This window comes from Pyrus communis, chromosome 13, assembly GCF_041283825.1.
Source record: "Pyrus communis isolate YQ-2024b chromosome 13, ASM4128382v1, whole genome shotgun sequence".
NCBI classification, from domain to species: domain Eukaryota; kingdom Viridiplantae; phylum Streptophyta; class Magnoliopsida; order Rosales; family Rosaceae; genus Pyrus; species Pyrus communis.
In genome coordinates, this window is record NC_142577.1 from 15,721,078 (window position 1) to 15,737,828 (window position 16,751).

The 16,751-nt window shown below is 36.5% G+C and overlaps 1 protein-coding gene and 1 long non-coding RNA gene across 2 annotated transcripts; one reads left to right on the top strand and one right to left on the bottom strand.

Moving 5' to 3' along the window:
- Positions 1 to 3,065: 3,065 nt before the first annotated feature.
- Positions 3,066 to 5,122, top strand: LOC137735902 (uncharacterized). The gene is made up of 3 exons (XM_088682746.1): positions 3,066 to 3,621; positions 4,529 to 4,669; positions 4,828 to 5,122. The coding sequence occupies exons 1-3, from the start codon at positions 3,124 to 3,126 to the stop codon at positions 4,912 to 4,914; spliced, it is 726 nt and encodes a 241-aa protein (XP_088538872.1). The 5' UTR covers positions 3,066 to 3,123; the 3' UTR covers positions 4,915 to 5,122.
- LOC137736529 (uncharacterized) lies at positions 4,671 to 7,614 on the bottom strand. The gene is made up of 3 exons (XR_015954860.1): positions 7,412 to 7,614; positions 6,845 to 6,989; positions 4,671 to 5,628 (listed from the first exon to the last, which is right to left on the bottom strand). It is a non-coding gene; the product is annotated as an uncharacterized LOC137736529 (long non-coding RNA).
- Between the last annotated feature and the right edge of the window lie 9,137 nt (positions 7,615 to 16,751).

The window sequence follows — 16,751 nt, forward strand, 5'->3', positions numbered from 1 at the left end:
CCAAGTCCATATAACTAGTGCTATCCGATCCTTTATTCGATCTGCCAAACAGGGCCTTAGACTACTTGTACTGCAAGTTCAGAGAACAACCCAACCCCATAGAAAATTTAAAAGCAAAACTCTCACTTTATACTAATAATTCGTTACATATTGGTATTTTCTCTTAACTTATACAATGGCGGTCGCAGTGATATATCTGCATTATATTGGATTACAAATTACTTGAAAGGCTTTTTCATTTATATGTCTCATTAATCCCTTTTTTTTTTTTTTCCTGAACTTGCAAATTGTGACTTTTTTTTTTCCTGTAGTTTGATTTGGTGTCTCAACCCAATCAGTTATTCAAGAAAATCGTTAGTTTGACTATTGTGAAGCTAGAGTCAAAAAAAAAAAAAACTTCGAATTTCGAAGAAAACATTACACCAATCAAATCAATAATTTTGATGAAATGAATAACATGTGACACCAAATAAAAATAAAGAGAGAAATCACCCACAATTACAAATTGAAACGAAAAATTACATTATAATCAAAACGCATTGTATAAATTATTAGCCTTACTTTTTTTTTTTTAGTTTTCAAGGAAAGTAGCACGTAATTCAGCTTCTTATTGTTTGGAAGCTTCAAGTTTGAAGACGAAACCCCACCACCGAAGACTAATGCTACCGACCATATATAGCACGTAATTAGGCACATCACAAGCGAAAGTTCCTTGAAACCTAACCTCATCGATAGTATATATACCACATTCTGACTTCCCTGAGTGCAACTCAATTCCATATCTAAGAATCAAAAACATAGTTTTACAATGGAGGATTTGCGCCAAATAGCATTTGCATACTTCAAGGATGCGTCGAAGCAAATTCAGCGGTTGGTAGATGAGTTTTTCCCGAAATGGATGTTGACCGGAATGACCGAGTGAGCTTGCACGAGTTCGCGGAATACATGGAGAGGTATGAAGATTGCAAGCATCTGTGTAACTCCCTTTTTTTCGACGAACTAAAGAAGGAAGGACATGAAGAGTTTGATTTCATGGACGTGATGACTCTCTAACCTTTTTGTAACGGGCAGTGCAAAAAATTTATCAAGGGAGTTTATTTCGCTTGTGTCAAATGCTTTGACGATTATGCCACTGATGCCATCAACACATTCAATGTTTGCACTGCTTGTTATGCTGATAGCAAATATGTCCATGGCCATGACAAACTCCTAGATAGCTTCCTGCTTCTTCAAAGCAAGAGGATGACAGCTTTGAACTAGCGAGCAGCGTCAGTCACTGATGGGGTACTTATGGATAGTATCGTTCTATTTTACATCTTTTTTCCAACTCGAACCATCCACCTTCGACCTAGACCCACTATTTTAGGCCCAAACATTAACATATTAATTAAGAATCTACGACAGCTGATACAATTTGATTATAGGAATAAAAGATATTATTCTTACCATTTATATGTATCATCTCTCTAATAGAGATAGTATCCACATGTTTGGTGGCTCTATCTCTATTAAAGAGATGATACAAATTGATGGTAAGTGTAACACTACTTTACATAAAATTGCTAATCGCATACAAGGCTCTGTTTGGTGTCTAGGTCGTTTCTGATACCAACCTACAGGCTTTTTCTGAGGTGCGGACTACCAGACTGCCAATACAATGACCAAAATGAAATTTCGATTAAATTTCTTTTTCTGAGGTGTGGACTGCCAGACTGTCAATCCATATTTACCATTTTCGTGGACAAATAAAAAATTTATTCTCAATTGGATCTTGTCGGCATCCCTCAATTATTGAAGTCGGTTGATGATAAGCGAGTACTTGTCCTGCAAGTTCAGAGTACAACCAAACCCCATAGAAAATTTAAAAGCAAAACTCTCACTTTATACTAATAAATAATTCGTTACATATTGGTTTTTTCCTTTAACTTATACAATTGCGGTCGCAATGATATATATCGGCATTAGATTGGATTACGAATTACTTGAAAGGCCATTTCGTTTATATGTCACATTAATTTTTTATTTTTCTTTCTGAACTTGCAAATTGTTACTTTTTTTCCTGTAGTTTGATTTGGTGTCTCAACTCAATTAGTTAGTCAAGAAAATCGTTAATTTGACTATTGTGAAACTAGAGTCAAAACAAAGAAAACTTCGAATTTCGAAAAAAAACATTACACCAATCAAATCAATAATTTTAATGAAATGAATAACATATGACACCAAATAAAAATAAAAAGAGAGATCATCTACGTTACAAATTGAAGCGAAAAATTATATTACACGGAATAATTTTAATGAAATGAATAACACGTAATAAAGCTCCTTATTGTTTGGAAGCTTCAAGTTCGAAGAACCCACTACCGATGACTAATGCTACCGACCTTGTTTAGCACGTAACCAGTGACGTAATTAGTGACGACTCACAAGTCACCTGGCTAATGCCACTGACCTCATATATAGCACGTAATGAGTGACGTAATTAGTCACAAAACCCTAATCCATAATATTACACACACACCACTTTCTGACTTCCCTAAGTGCAACTCAAATCCATATATAAGAATCAAGAAGATAGTTTTAAAATGGAGGATTTACGCCAAACAGCATTTGCATGCTACAAGGATGCGTCGACGGATATTCAACGGTTGGTAGATGAGTTTTTCTACGAGATGGATCTTGACAGGAATGACCGAGTGAAACTAAAGTCAAGAAAATCGTTAATTTGACTATTGTGAAACTAGAGTCAAACCAAAGAAAACTTCGAATTTCAAAAAAAACGTGACACCAATCAAATCAATAATTTTGATGAAATGAATAACATGTGACATCAAATAAAAATAAAGAGAGAAATCATCTACAGTTACAAATTGAAGCAAAAAATTACATTACAATCAAAACGCAGTGTATAAACAATTAGCCTTAACCTAAAAGTAACACGATTTTTGGTTTGTTTTCAATGAAAGCTGCGCGTAATATTTAAGCTACTTATGAGTCACATCACATGCGGAGGTTCCTTGAACCTAACCTCAAAGCCCTAATCCATAGTGTCTATATAATACCACATTCTGATTTCCCTGAGTGCAACTCAAATCCACATCTAAGAATCAAGAAGATAGTTTTAAAATGGAGGATTTGCGCCTAACAGCATTTGCATACTACAAGTATGCGCCGACGGATTTTCAACGGTTGGTAGATGAGACTTTCTACGAAATGGATCTAGACAAGAACGACCGAGTGAGCTTGAAAGAGTTCACGGAATACATGGAGATGCATGGAGATTGCAAGCATCTGTGTAACTCTCTTTTTTTCGACGAACTAAAGAAGGAAGGACGTGAAGAGCTTGATTTCATGGACGTGATGACTCTCTTGTACATTATTTATAGTGGAAAACCTTTTTGTAACGGGCAGTGCAAAAAATTTATCAAGGGAGTTTATTTCGCATGTGTCAAATGCTTTGACGATTGTGCCACTGATGCCACCAACACGTTCAATGTTTGCCCTGCATGTTATGCTGATGGCAAATATATCCATGGCCACGACAAATTCCTTGATAACTTCCTGCTTCTTCAAAGGAACAGGATGACAGCTTTGAACCAGCAAGCAACGTCGGTCACTAATGAGGTACGTATGGATAATATCATTGTATTTTACATCTTTTTGCTTCCGTTTGTTTTATCATATTACATCTATTGTTCTATATTACATATGAGCAATATCTAATTCCTTCGTTTTCCATTTGCTTGAACAATTTGTGCACCTTTGTTTTATTATTCTCCCTAGGAAGAACGTGAAATTCACCTGCATATCAACTTTCTCCTCTGAATTTTTCTCTAAATACCATTTCCTCGCAACAAAATCAAAACAAGAACTAGATGCATTGGACAGTACAATAGCAGTGAATCCGTGGCATGCATCCTCAACCGATCATGTTATACATTAACAAGGAATTAGATATTAAATTCCACTTGCTTTTGAAGCATAAGTCTAAAGTGAAACTCTCAAATAAAAAACAGAAAAAATATTGTTAGATGAGTTATAGTCCTTACATATTTTATGATTTGACTACGGAATCATCTGGAAAGGGTAAAGGATCCTCTCCGGACCCAATCCCACCGGATCCTTCTTCTTTAAGGGCCGAGTTGGCGTCGTAGTCTCTCCGGAGCTGGTTATCGACAACGTCGCAATAGTTGTCGACGACTTGTGGTCATGAATTTTTCCAAAAAACAAACAAAAATGGTGAAGAAGAAAAGGTTATTAAAGAAGAAGAATTGAAGGAGACGAGGAAGCAGAAGAAAAACTACAGAAAAAACAGAAGAATAAGGAGGATCCGAAGGCATTGGGTCCGGAGAGGATCCTCTCCCCCGGGAAAGTGTCCAATATTTTCATTTCAGCTTCATACAACTTGTCTTGTCCAAAACAAGAAATCATAGAACTTTAATGAATTTTAGAACTGGCCTTGGTGGCCCGTGCCGATAATTATTCAGCAATTTTTGTTTATTAATTAATTCTCTATTTTATGTAATGCTAGTCAAAGGCACCCGAGTATGGAAGTACATCGGAGACAAGCAATTCGTCTTCTCCAGCTCCTCAAGCTCCTCCAGCTCCTCCTCGTCCACTCACACCTCATACATCCAATGCAATGGTTCCCGTTAATCCAAGGCCTAAAAAGGTAATTAGATGCCATTCTCCTCTTTCTTATTATTATGGACAGCCTAGCATTCTCATACATACGTACGTACGTACTTACGTGCATATAAATTCTTAACATATTAGACTTCTTAATTGCTGACTCAGTAACCATTTTTCGGTGCGCGTATTAATTTTCAGAGTGCCGGGAGGAAAGCATTGAAGACGATAGAAATGCTACTGGCCCTGGGAAATATCTTTGCTGCCACTCAGTGCACCATCATGTGAAGATATTCTACCAATTATACCAAGTTTTCTGGTAGTAAACTCGATAAAATGAAGTTTTCTGATTGTAAATAAATAATCCCCGACACGTTGGAAACTCATTTTAATGTTTCAATGTCTTCCTCTGTGTTTTCCTTGCTGAAAAATATTAGTATTTATGGTTATTTGAGTTTGGTTTTGATGAATAATGATTTTTAGTGATTCGTCTTTATTCTTTTTGTGAACTTATTGTTCTCTCTCCTTTGCTTATTTAGCTTAATTCCGGTCCCTTATCAGCGTATTTGTTAGTTTGAAAGCTTTGATTCAAGTCTGTTATTATTTTACCCTAACAACTCATCTTAACAATATGTAATATGTCCTGTTAAAAAGTATTTCATAGACTTTTCTACAATTAAAAGAAAAGCGTCGCAACAATGTAAATTGAAACAGAAAGAAACGGAGTTAATTCACCTACGAGATCAACCTAGCTAATATTGCAAGAGGCAAATGATAATGCACAATGGCATGGGACATAAACCTAAAGTACGAAGGCCAGAAAAAAATTTAATTACCCTTCTCTATTTCCTCCATCAATGAGCTCTGAGAATGAATCATACTAACCTTCTGAGTTCTGAGAATGAATAAACACTCTGGAGTCTGCCTTGCCATGTTATCAAAGGAATGGCTAAACCACGATGTTTCTCCCTCCATGATCAAGAGGAGTAAAGTGAAAAGAACCTGAACACAAATATAAAACAAAAAAAATTCTTATCTAGAAAATACAATACACAAAATTATGTTAATGACATTCTCTTGCCATTACATATTAGCGATCACGAGATTAGCATCACTAACAATATATTTGTTTTGAAACCCATGGTCCAAACCAATACGAGTCGGAGACTCAGACCAATTCAAATTTGACAAATTAACGATGGCATATCAATTCCAGATGACAGCTATATTTACTCTCTCATCTAATATGATTGACTGATTCACGACACAATAATCATCAGACAATACCGCTCACTTCTACCTTTAATAATTACATAAGGGGAATGAAACATGATTCCGATTAATCCAAAGGCTACACATAAGCAGAAATCTATCCACCTTCCAAGATTTTTATTCGTTATTCCCACAGCAAAGATTCATTATCCAGAATCCAAATCAATATTCATTCTAAAATAAACGACTTGGTAAACCTTCAGACACTCCAATTGAAAAGCAAAACAAAAGAAAGGACTGTAGATGCAGCCAGAAAGTACATACGGTGTAGGTAATTGAATACCGGAAATTCGATACAGGAAAATCCTATATCTTCAAAATTATGGATGTGACAGAGAATGCAGCATAACGAAATTATATCTTACAGAAATTCTATCTCGTACCAAAACAGAAAAATCAAACACACAACTAATGAACCACATGTAAGATTGCATGCAATGATGCAAACCCAGAAGAGAAATGATATCAAAATAACACTTCTCAGCAGCATATGGCCAATACTAATTGCAGAAGTTTACAACCCACATCCAAAACAAGAGCAATAAAATAAAAAAGGGGCCTTTATAATTAGATTTGAAAGCAAAAACTTGTGCTTTTTCAATGAAATCAAACCCTAAGAGAGATTTGCGACTTCAAATATATTCAATAAAGTTAGATGAAAAGCTATTAGTTCTACTTGAGAAGGGTTATTTTTTCGTCTTTCTTACACTAAAATGGCGTATGCACTGTTGTATGCATTGAGATTTGTGACTTCAATTCATTTATTGTACATTACATACTACTAGAGAAGGGTGATTAAAATTTCAATTCAACCTGTAGAACTAATTCCATCTGCAGAATTCAATCACCACACAAGAAACTAAAGCTGACATTGGAGAAGTCCTATTTGTTGCTTACTGGAAAAGAAAACAATCGACGAAAAAGAAATGCATATTAGTCCACTGACATTTTGCAGTTGTTAAACAGAAGGTCTCACGCTGGCAGTTTCGCCAAGGATGATTGTATTGTTGACATTCCCACTTCCATCCCTTTCAGATGGGGACGATGTTGAAAGCTGCCAATCCCCATTAACAATGAACTTGTAGTAATACCTGCATAACATCATCTTATCATTGCTTAAAATGAAAATTAGATGAGCTCATCGTGCGACATTTTCAAGATTAGCTATTCTAACAAAACTTAAAAAGATTGACAAGAGCAATGCATTGGCCTGATAGAAAATTCAACACTAAGCGTTAACGAAAAGCATTAGATCTCATGTTTTTATTCTAATCTTAAAAATCGAAATAACGCAAAGATTTTCGCTTACTTTCCTTTCTAACTACAGCCGTAGCATACTACTATCTTGCATTTAAAAGCGATTTGATAATTCTGATCTGAGCTTCAGCCATGCAATTAAACGTCAAAAAAATCAAGATTATTCATCAGACTTCAACGCTAGATTATCGAAACTGGTTCGCAAAAAAACTAAGCCTAACCAAAATTGAAATTTAATTTACCAACATTATCATACCTTGCTTCCAATTACGACTACGGCTGCGTAAATCGGAGATGCAAATTGTGGAATCAAACTTGAAGTTTTGGAGATGCAAATTGATAAAACCCAGCCAAGGATCGGCTCAACCTTGATCGTTGGACATGGAAGCACGAGGAAGAAAGGATAAACAGTAGAGAGAAGAAGAAATCCAAGTTATTTCTTTCTTTTGTTACCGTTACAACGGAAAGGCCAATCCTTATAAAGCCGAATACCACACCTCAAATGTGTGAATGCCAGCTCGCAATACAGAACAGACTTATTTAAATCTAGCCCAATAACTAAAAGCTATTATAAATTGGCCCAATTTCATTAATTATATAATAACTAATTGTTGCAGAGCCTCATGTACTTATAAAAGGAAATATTAGCTTGCCGCTTGAGACTCGCTGCAGCATTCTTTGAAATTCAAACTCATCAAGTTGTGAGTAATTAACGTTCCAGCTTCCCGTAACTTTTCAAATAAACCAAAAGCCTATCTAGGCTAAAAGGCTTGTCAGTTGTCACCACCAAACGTCAAACACCACGTTCTCCATTCCATCACTTAATATGTCAAAAGCTCACGGCACCCCCATGCTAATTGCCTAGCCATCATCTCATTTTTTACTATTTATCCCAAAAAGCATCTTAAATCTTTGGCAGCTAGTTTACTATTTCTTCATATTTTAAGTGTATTTCGCTTTAATTCAAGAATGAGATGATTAAAAACATTTATCTTCTTTTTCTTTTGTTCATTTTAGTACAAGATAAAAATAAGTGAACATCACACTGAAAATCTAAAGTCATCGATTTTCGAGGCATATAAAAAACTTGTGCAATTCTATTTTACTTTTGACGTACCTTTTAATGGGTTGTCCTATTCAAACAATATTTTTTACTTCTCACAAACTTATTAATTTTTGACACATTCTGACCTGGAATGTCTACTTGGACTCCAAAATCGAGTTGTGTTGGCCGACGGACCTGAACGGTGACAAGGCCATAAAGTGAAGTGTAGAGGAAAAAGGATGTAAATAAATTTAAACCTAAAATTGCCTAATCAAAAGAATGCGCGGGTGAGCGGGATTGAACCTATTTCACACGTGATGTCAGAGTATAAGACAGTATAGTAAATAGGATGAGGGTTATACCACTAAAGATAACCATCTCCTCTGATTTGCCAGAATCCTCGTTTACACGTAAGCAAACCCATTAAACCTAGAGGGGCAAAAAACAAAGTTGAGTGGGTCAGCAAAACAACGTTTTGTACAAAAACCTTTGTTTTTGAACATACTAACGCATCGCCGTAAAACAAGTATAGTTTCCTTAAAATCATACTACGTATAAGTATGAAGATTTAATGTATACCATCAATATATATCAGAAATATGCCACAACAGAAATAATTCACAACAATAGAAATATAGGCATGTGCTTGACAAATATACTAGCACGCAAGTCGGAGTCACTTATGGCTCATCAATCTATACTAGCACACAAGTCAGAGTCACCTAACGTGACAGGCTGGGTGTAATAATAATATATGTTCTAGATCTACAATCACGTGAAGCTTGCGCTAAGCACAGTCACCTGACCTGTACGATAGGCTAACACCTAACTTGGATCCAAAATGAGCATGGGTGCAGGAGGTGAACATACACGTGAAGGCTGGCCCTGGCCCCGGGCGGGAGCACTAACACCGGGGTGTAGTAATGATGAGCTAACTATATGAATATATGAATGTCATACAATTCGAATCAATATAATAAACTCACTTGAATTTACCTGCGCGTGCTGTAGAATCATTTTAGTATTCTACCTTAGTACTTTATATATAAGCAAGTAAAATGCTTATGAATATGCCATAGCCATTTTATAATTCCAATCACAAAGCAACATTTACCAAACTAAACTAAAATTATGGCATAATAGGCGTAAATCCATTTAAATGCATTTGTGGAAACTATAATTCATATATATATAAAAGTAAATTGCCCATTCACAGATATGCAGTCGAAACGAAGTCTCCAAGCCTTGCTTAACCCCGTACGTTCTCGGGATACGTTTCCCCTATATGTGAAATTACTAATTAACTTAGTTTAATAACACATAAACGGAACCTTAAATAAAACCTTCGTAGATTGTTCAAATATAGGGTTTGAATATACGAAATCGATCCACTCAACATCACAAACCTACACAAAATTTCAAAATAATTTTTGGACGCCAGACGCGCCACCACGCCCCTGCTATGGCACGGCCACACGCGCCATCCACGTAGAGGCCTAACGACCATTAGGAATATTCCGTTAAAAGGTAACAGAAGTTAACGGCATTTGTGAACACGAATTTTCCTGAAACAAGAACATGTGTACAAAATATATTTTGTATTAATGATTTTGGGGTTACAATCTCTTTTACAATTTGACCCTCTTATTCTATCTTCGTAAGCGTAGATCTGTGAATGAGCTGTTGATCCAAAGGGTCGTCAGGGCTTGGTCTAGGGATGAACAGTTGTGCAGATTTGTTGATGCTATTGATCCAAAGGGTCGTCGGGGCTTGATCTTAGGATGAACGGTTGATGAACGGATCTTCAAGTGGTTTTGGGCTTAATCTTGAAGAATGGGTATGTGGATTTGTTGGTGTTGTTGATCCAAATGGCCGTTGGGCTTGATCTTAGGATGAATGGTTGATGAACAGATCTTCAAGGGCTTTTGGGCTTAATCTTGCAGGAGGATTTGACGAAGAATGAAGAGGGCTTTCTTGATCCTTCAGGATTTGCTTGAGAGCTTTAGAGTTTCAAAGCTTCAAGGTTTTGGTGTGATGTGAATTGGTCTCTTTTCCTCCTTTTATCCCTTGATGGAGAAGCCCATTTATAGGCTTTGAGAGTGAATCACCACTATCCATTTTTTTGGTGATGTAGGTGAAATGAGTGGAGTTGGTAGGTGAAGTATGTGTGTGATGTAGGTGAAATGAGTGTGTGATGTAGGTGAAAAGAATAAAGGTTGTAATTTTAATGCATTGGTCAACATTTATTTCACTGAAATTTCAATGTCTACAAATGCCCCCACTTCAAGGCGCGTCGTATACATGTGATTGTCATGTGTAGAAGATGCGTTTTGAAGTCCCTTAATGTAGATGTCGATCTAAAGGTCGTCGATGCTTGATCTTGAATTGGGCTGGAAATGTCTTTGTATTGATCTTGAATTGGGCTGGAAATTTCTTCGTATTGTGTTTTGAATTGGGCCGTCGATGCTTAATCTTGAATTGGGTCGTCGAGTCATGTGAGCTTCCTTCGTATTGTTTCTTGATGGTGCTTGCGATCATCTCCTGTAGCTGCTGGATAGAGAGAGATCCCATGAACATCGTTGCTTGGTCTAGCTTCAGCTTCTCTTCGACTTTCTCCGCTGGAAGCTCCTCTTCTTCATCGACTTCTTTCTTTAATGGACCAACATTTGGGTCAACCTTCACGTTGAGCCGCGCATCTAGTTGGTTAACGAGTACGGCGATCTGCAAGTCCTTCTCTTTCACAGTCCATTTGAGCTTTACGATTGCTTCATTCATTTGAGCTAGTCACTCCTCGATTGAAGTTGCTCCAATGTTCATGACTTGCATGGTTGTGTTGTCGCTCGAGTCAGCATCGGAGAGTAGGGACTCTGAGTATTTCCTCGGGCTCTCCTCTCTGGGCGCCCTTAGCGAGGCTAGGGTGATCACAGGCTCGTGCCTCAGGTGCTCTTGTTCCTTCAACAAGGTTAATGCAGGTGCAGAAGCCGCGGCAAAAAAAGCTCTTGCTTTGCTTTGGGTTGTGATGCCTGAAGTGTCACCACTTACGGTGAGGATGTTCTTGTTCTTCACTTTGGTTGCGAGAACAACTTGATCCTTTCTTGATGCCATTTGTGTTTTCTTGTGGATTTGAAGATTGAGAAGAAAGGTAAAGATAGTCCCACCAGGCATGCCAAATTTGTGAACACAAATTTTCCTGAAACAAGAACACGTGTACAAAATATATTTTGTATTAATGATTTTGGGATTACAATCTCTTTTACAATTTGACCCTCTGATTCTATCTTCGTAAGTGTAGATCTGTGAATGAGCTGTTGATCCAAAGGGTCGTCGGGGCTTGGTCTAGGGATAAACAGTTGTGCGGATTTGTTGATGCTGTTGATCCAAAGGGTCGTCGGGGCTTGATCTTAGGATGAACGGTTGATGAAGGGATCTTCAAGGGGTTTTGGGCTTAATCTTGAAGAGCTAGTATGTGGATTTGTTGGTGTTGTTGATCCAAAAGGTCGTTGGGGCTTGATCTTAGGACGAATGGTTGATGAACAGATTTTCAAGGGCTTTTGGGCTTGATCTTGAAGGAGGATTTGACAAAGAACGAAGAGGGCTTTCTTGATCCTTCGGGATGTGCTTGAGAGCTTTAGAGTTTGAAAGCTTCAAGGTTTTGGTGTGATGTGAATTGGTCTTCTTTCCTCCTTTTATCCCTTGATGGAGAAGCCTATTTATAGGCTTTGAGAGTGAAGCACCACCATCCATTTTTTTGGTGATGTAGGTGAAATGAGTGGAGTTGGTAGGTGAAGTAAGTGTGTGATGTAGGTGAAATGAGTGTGTGATGTAGGTGAAATGAATAAAGGTTGTAATTTTAATGCATTGGTCAACATTTATTTCACTGAAATTTCAATCTCTACAGCGTTACCTGACGCCGTTAGAATATTTCGTCAAAGTTGATGAAATATTATGTCGTCTTCTTTGGTGGTCCTCGCCAGTCGCCGCCGTCCGCCACTGTCTGAACTCACCAGAATTTGGAAATTTTCACCGGTTTCTGGGTAAAATTTCAAACCTTCATATCTTCTTCATTTCTCAACCATTTTTTCACAAAATTAATTTGGAAATGAAGCTTATGAAGAGTAGAATCGTGTTATACCTTTTTGAAGTCCAAAAAGTGGACGGAGGTGGTTTGAAAATGCCTTGAAAGGTATGGCCAAAACTAAGACTTCTTGAAATTGGGTGGTTTCACGTCAAAACTTCCTCAAACTTGTCTTAGGAACCTCAGGGAGTTGTGTAGAGGCTTCCATGAGTCTTAAAACGCCGTGACTCGGTCTGAAAATCGTCAATCTAGAATTCACCGAGTCGGAGCTTCCGACTTGGTGAGTCAAACCTCAACCAAATAGAGATCTGGTTACGAGTCGGAGCTTCCGAGCCTTTTGGTTGGTTTTATTAAACAGGCGTATACCGTATTAAATAAGCAGGCTGGTTAAATTAATCAGGCGCTTATTTAGTATGAGTGAACACCAAACACCCAAGTCCATATAACTAGTCATATCCGATCCTTTATTCGATCTGCCAAACACGGCCTTAGACTACTTGTACTGCAAGTTCAGAGTACAACCAAACCCCATAGAAAATTTAAAAGCAAAACTCTCACTTTATACTAATAATTCGTTACATATTGGTATTTTCTCTTAACTTATACAATGACGGTCGCAGTGATATATCTGCATTATATTGGATTACAAATTACTTGAAAGGCTTTTTCATTTATATGTCTCATTAATCCCTTTTCTTTTTTTTTTTTCCTGAACTTGCAAATTGTGACTTTTTTTTTCCTGTAGTTTGATTTGGTGTCTCAACTCAATCAGTTATTCAAGAAAATCGTTTGTTTGACTATTGTGAAGCTAGAGTCAAAACAAAAAAAAAAACTTCGAATTTCGAAGAAAACGTTACACCAATCAAATCAATAATTTTGATGAAATGAATAACATGTGACACCAAATAAAAATAAAGAGAGAAATCACCCACGGTTACAAATTGAAGCAAAAAATTATATTACAATCAAAACGCATTGTATAAACTATTAGCCTTTGGCACACACACACATTTGTAGAGGTTACTTGGATTTGCAAACTCTTCAAGGACATAGCATTTCCTCTTTCTAAAGTTCTTGTGCTTTGGTGTGACAATGTATCTGCCATCTCTCTAGCATCTAATCTTGTTTTCCATGCTAGAACCAAACACATCGAAATTGACTATCACTATATTCGGTAACTAGTCCTAGCTTCTCTTCTTCAAGTTCGATTTGTTCCCAGTCATCACCAAATTGTAGATATTCATACCAAATCCTTGTCCAAAGCTTGATTTCAGCTTCTCAAATCCAAGCTTTCCCTTGGTACTCCTCCGTTCAGCTTGAGGGGGTGTAAAGAGACATATCATTCTCAACAATCCAAGTCATCAATACAGTCAGCAGTAGAGTCAACAGTTACTTAGTGTAGAAGTTTTGTTTGTTGTAACTGCATTATAACTAATCATAGATTAAGGTTAATTAGTTACGTTTGTTAATAACTAATGTTTATTAACTGATTTGTATAAATACCCAAATGTAAATCTTTTAATCAATGAGAAATATATTTTTAATATATCCACATTAGATTGGATTACGAATTACTTGAAAGGCTTTTTCATTTATATGTCTCATTAATCTTTTTTCTTTTTCTTTTTTTTCTGAACTTGCAAATTGTGACTTTTTTTTTCCTGTACTTTGATTCGGTGTCTCAACTCAATTAGTTATTCAAGAAAATCATTAGTTTGACTATTGTGAAACTAGAGTCAAAACAAAAAAGAACTTCGAATTTTGAAGAAAACGTTACACCAATCAAATCAATAATTTTGATGAAATGAATAACATGTGACACCAAATAAAAATAAAGAGATTACAAATTGAAGCGAAAAATTACATTACAATCAAAACGCATTGTATAAACTATTAGCCTTACCTAAAAGTAATACGTTTTTTTTTTTTTTTTGTTTTCAATGAAGTAGCACGTAATTCAGCTTCTTATTGTTTGGAAGCTTCAAGTTTGAAGACGAAACCCCACCACCGAAGACTAATGCTACCGACCATATATAGCACGTAATTAGGCACATCACAAGCGAAAGTTCCTTGAAACCTAACCTCATCCATAGTATATATACCACATTCTGACTTCCCTGAGTGCAACTCAATTCCATATCTAAGAATCAAGAACATAGTTTTAAAATGGAGGATTTGCGCTAAATAGCATTTGCATACTTCAAGGATGCGTCGAAGCAAATTCAACGGTTGGTAGATGAGTTTTTCTCCGAAATGGATGTTGACGGGAATGACCGAGTGAGCTTGCAAGAGTTCACGGAATACATGGAGAGGTATGAAGATTGCAAGCATCTGTGTAACTCCCTTTTTTTCGACGAACTAAAGAAGGAAGGACATGAAGAGCTTGATTTCATGGACGTGATGACTCTCTAACCTTTTTGTAACGGGCAGTGCAAAAAATTTATCAAGGGAGTTTATTTCGCTTGTGTCAAATGCTTTGACGATTATGCCACTGATGCCATCAACACATTCAATGTTTGCACTGCTTGTTATGCTGATAGCAAATATGTCCATGGCCATGACAAACTCCTAGATAGCTTCCTGCTTCTTCAAAGCAAGAGGATGACAGCTTTGAACTAGCGAGTAGCGTCAGTCACTGATGAGATACTTATGGATAGTATCGTTCTATTTTACATCTTTTTTCCAACTCGAACCATCCACCTTCGACCTAGACCCACTATTTTAGGCCCAAACATTAACATATTAATTAAGAATCTACGACAGCTGATACAATTTGATTATAGGAATAAAAGATATTATTCTTACCATTTATATGTATCATCTCTCTAATAGAGATAGTATCCACATGTTTGGTGGCTCTATCTCTATTAAAGAGATGATACAAATTGATGGTAAGTGTAACACTATTTTACATAAAATTGCTAATCGCATACAAGGCTCTGTTTGGTGTCTAGGTCGTTTCTGATACCAACCTACAGGCTTTTTCTGAGGTGTGGACTACCAGACTGCCAATACAATGACCAAAATGAAATTTCGATTAAATTTCTTTTTCTGAGGTGTGGACTGCCAGACTGTCAATCCATATTTACCATTTTCGTGGACAAATAAAAAATTTATTCTCAATTGGATCTTGTCGGCATCCCTCAATTATTGAAGTCGGTTGATGATAAGCGAGTACTTGTCCTGCAAGTTCAGAGTACAACCAAACCCCATAGAAAATTTAAAAGCAAAACTCTCACTTTATACTAATAAATAATTCGTTACATATTGGTTTTTTCCTTTAACTTATACAATTGCGGTCGCAATGATATATATCGGCATTAGATTGGATTACGAATTACTTGAAAGACCATTTCGTTTATATGTCACATTAATCTTTTATTTTTCTTTCTGAACTTGAAAATTGTTACTTTTTTTCCCGTAGTTTGATTTGGTGTCTCAACTCAATTAGTTAGTCAAGAAAATCGTTAATTTGACTATTGTGAAACTAGAGTCAAAACAAAGAAAACTTCGAATTTTGAAACAAAACATTACACCAATCAAATCAATAATTTTAATGAAATGAATAACATGTGACACCAAATAAAAATAAAAAGAGAGATCATCCACGTTACAAATTGAAGCGAAAAATTATATTACAAAGAATAATTTTAATGAAATAAATAACACGTAATAAAGCTCCTTATTGTTTGGAAGCTTCAAGTTCGAAGAACCCACTACCGATGACTAATGCTACCGACCTTGTTTAGCACGTAACCAGTGACGTAATTAGTGACGACTCACAAGTCACCTGGCTAATGCCACTGACCGCATATATAGCACGTAATGAGTGACGTAATTAGTCACAAAACCCTAATCCATAATATTACACACACACACACACACACACACACACACACACACCACTTTCTGACTTCCCTAAGTGCAACTCAAATCCATATATAAGAATCAAGAAGATAGTTTTAAAATGGAGGATTTACGCCAAACAGCATTTGCATGCTACAAGGATGCGTCGACGGATATTCAACAGTTGGTAGATGAGTTTTTCTACGAGATGGATCTTGACGGGAATGACCGAGTGAAACTAGAGTCAAGAAAATCGTTAATTTGACTATTGTGAAACTAGAGTCAAACCAAAGAAAACTTCGAATTTCAAGAAAAACGTTACACCAATCAAATCAATAATTTTGATGAAATGAATAACATGTGACATCAAATAAAAATAAAGAGAGAAATCATCTACAGTTACAAATTGAAGCAAAAAATTACACTACAATCAAAACGCAGTGTATAAACAATTAGCCTTAACCTAAAAGTAACACGATTTTTTGTTTGTTTTCAATGGAAGCTGCGCGTAATATTTAAGCTACTTATGAGTGACATCACATGGGAAAGTTCGTTGAACCTAACCTCATTCTGAATGCAAGTTGCACGTAATATTTAAGCTGCCTAAAGCCCTAATCCATAGTGTACCTA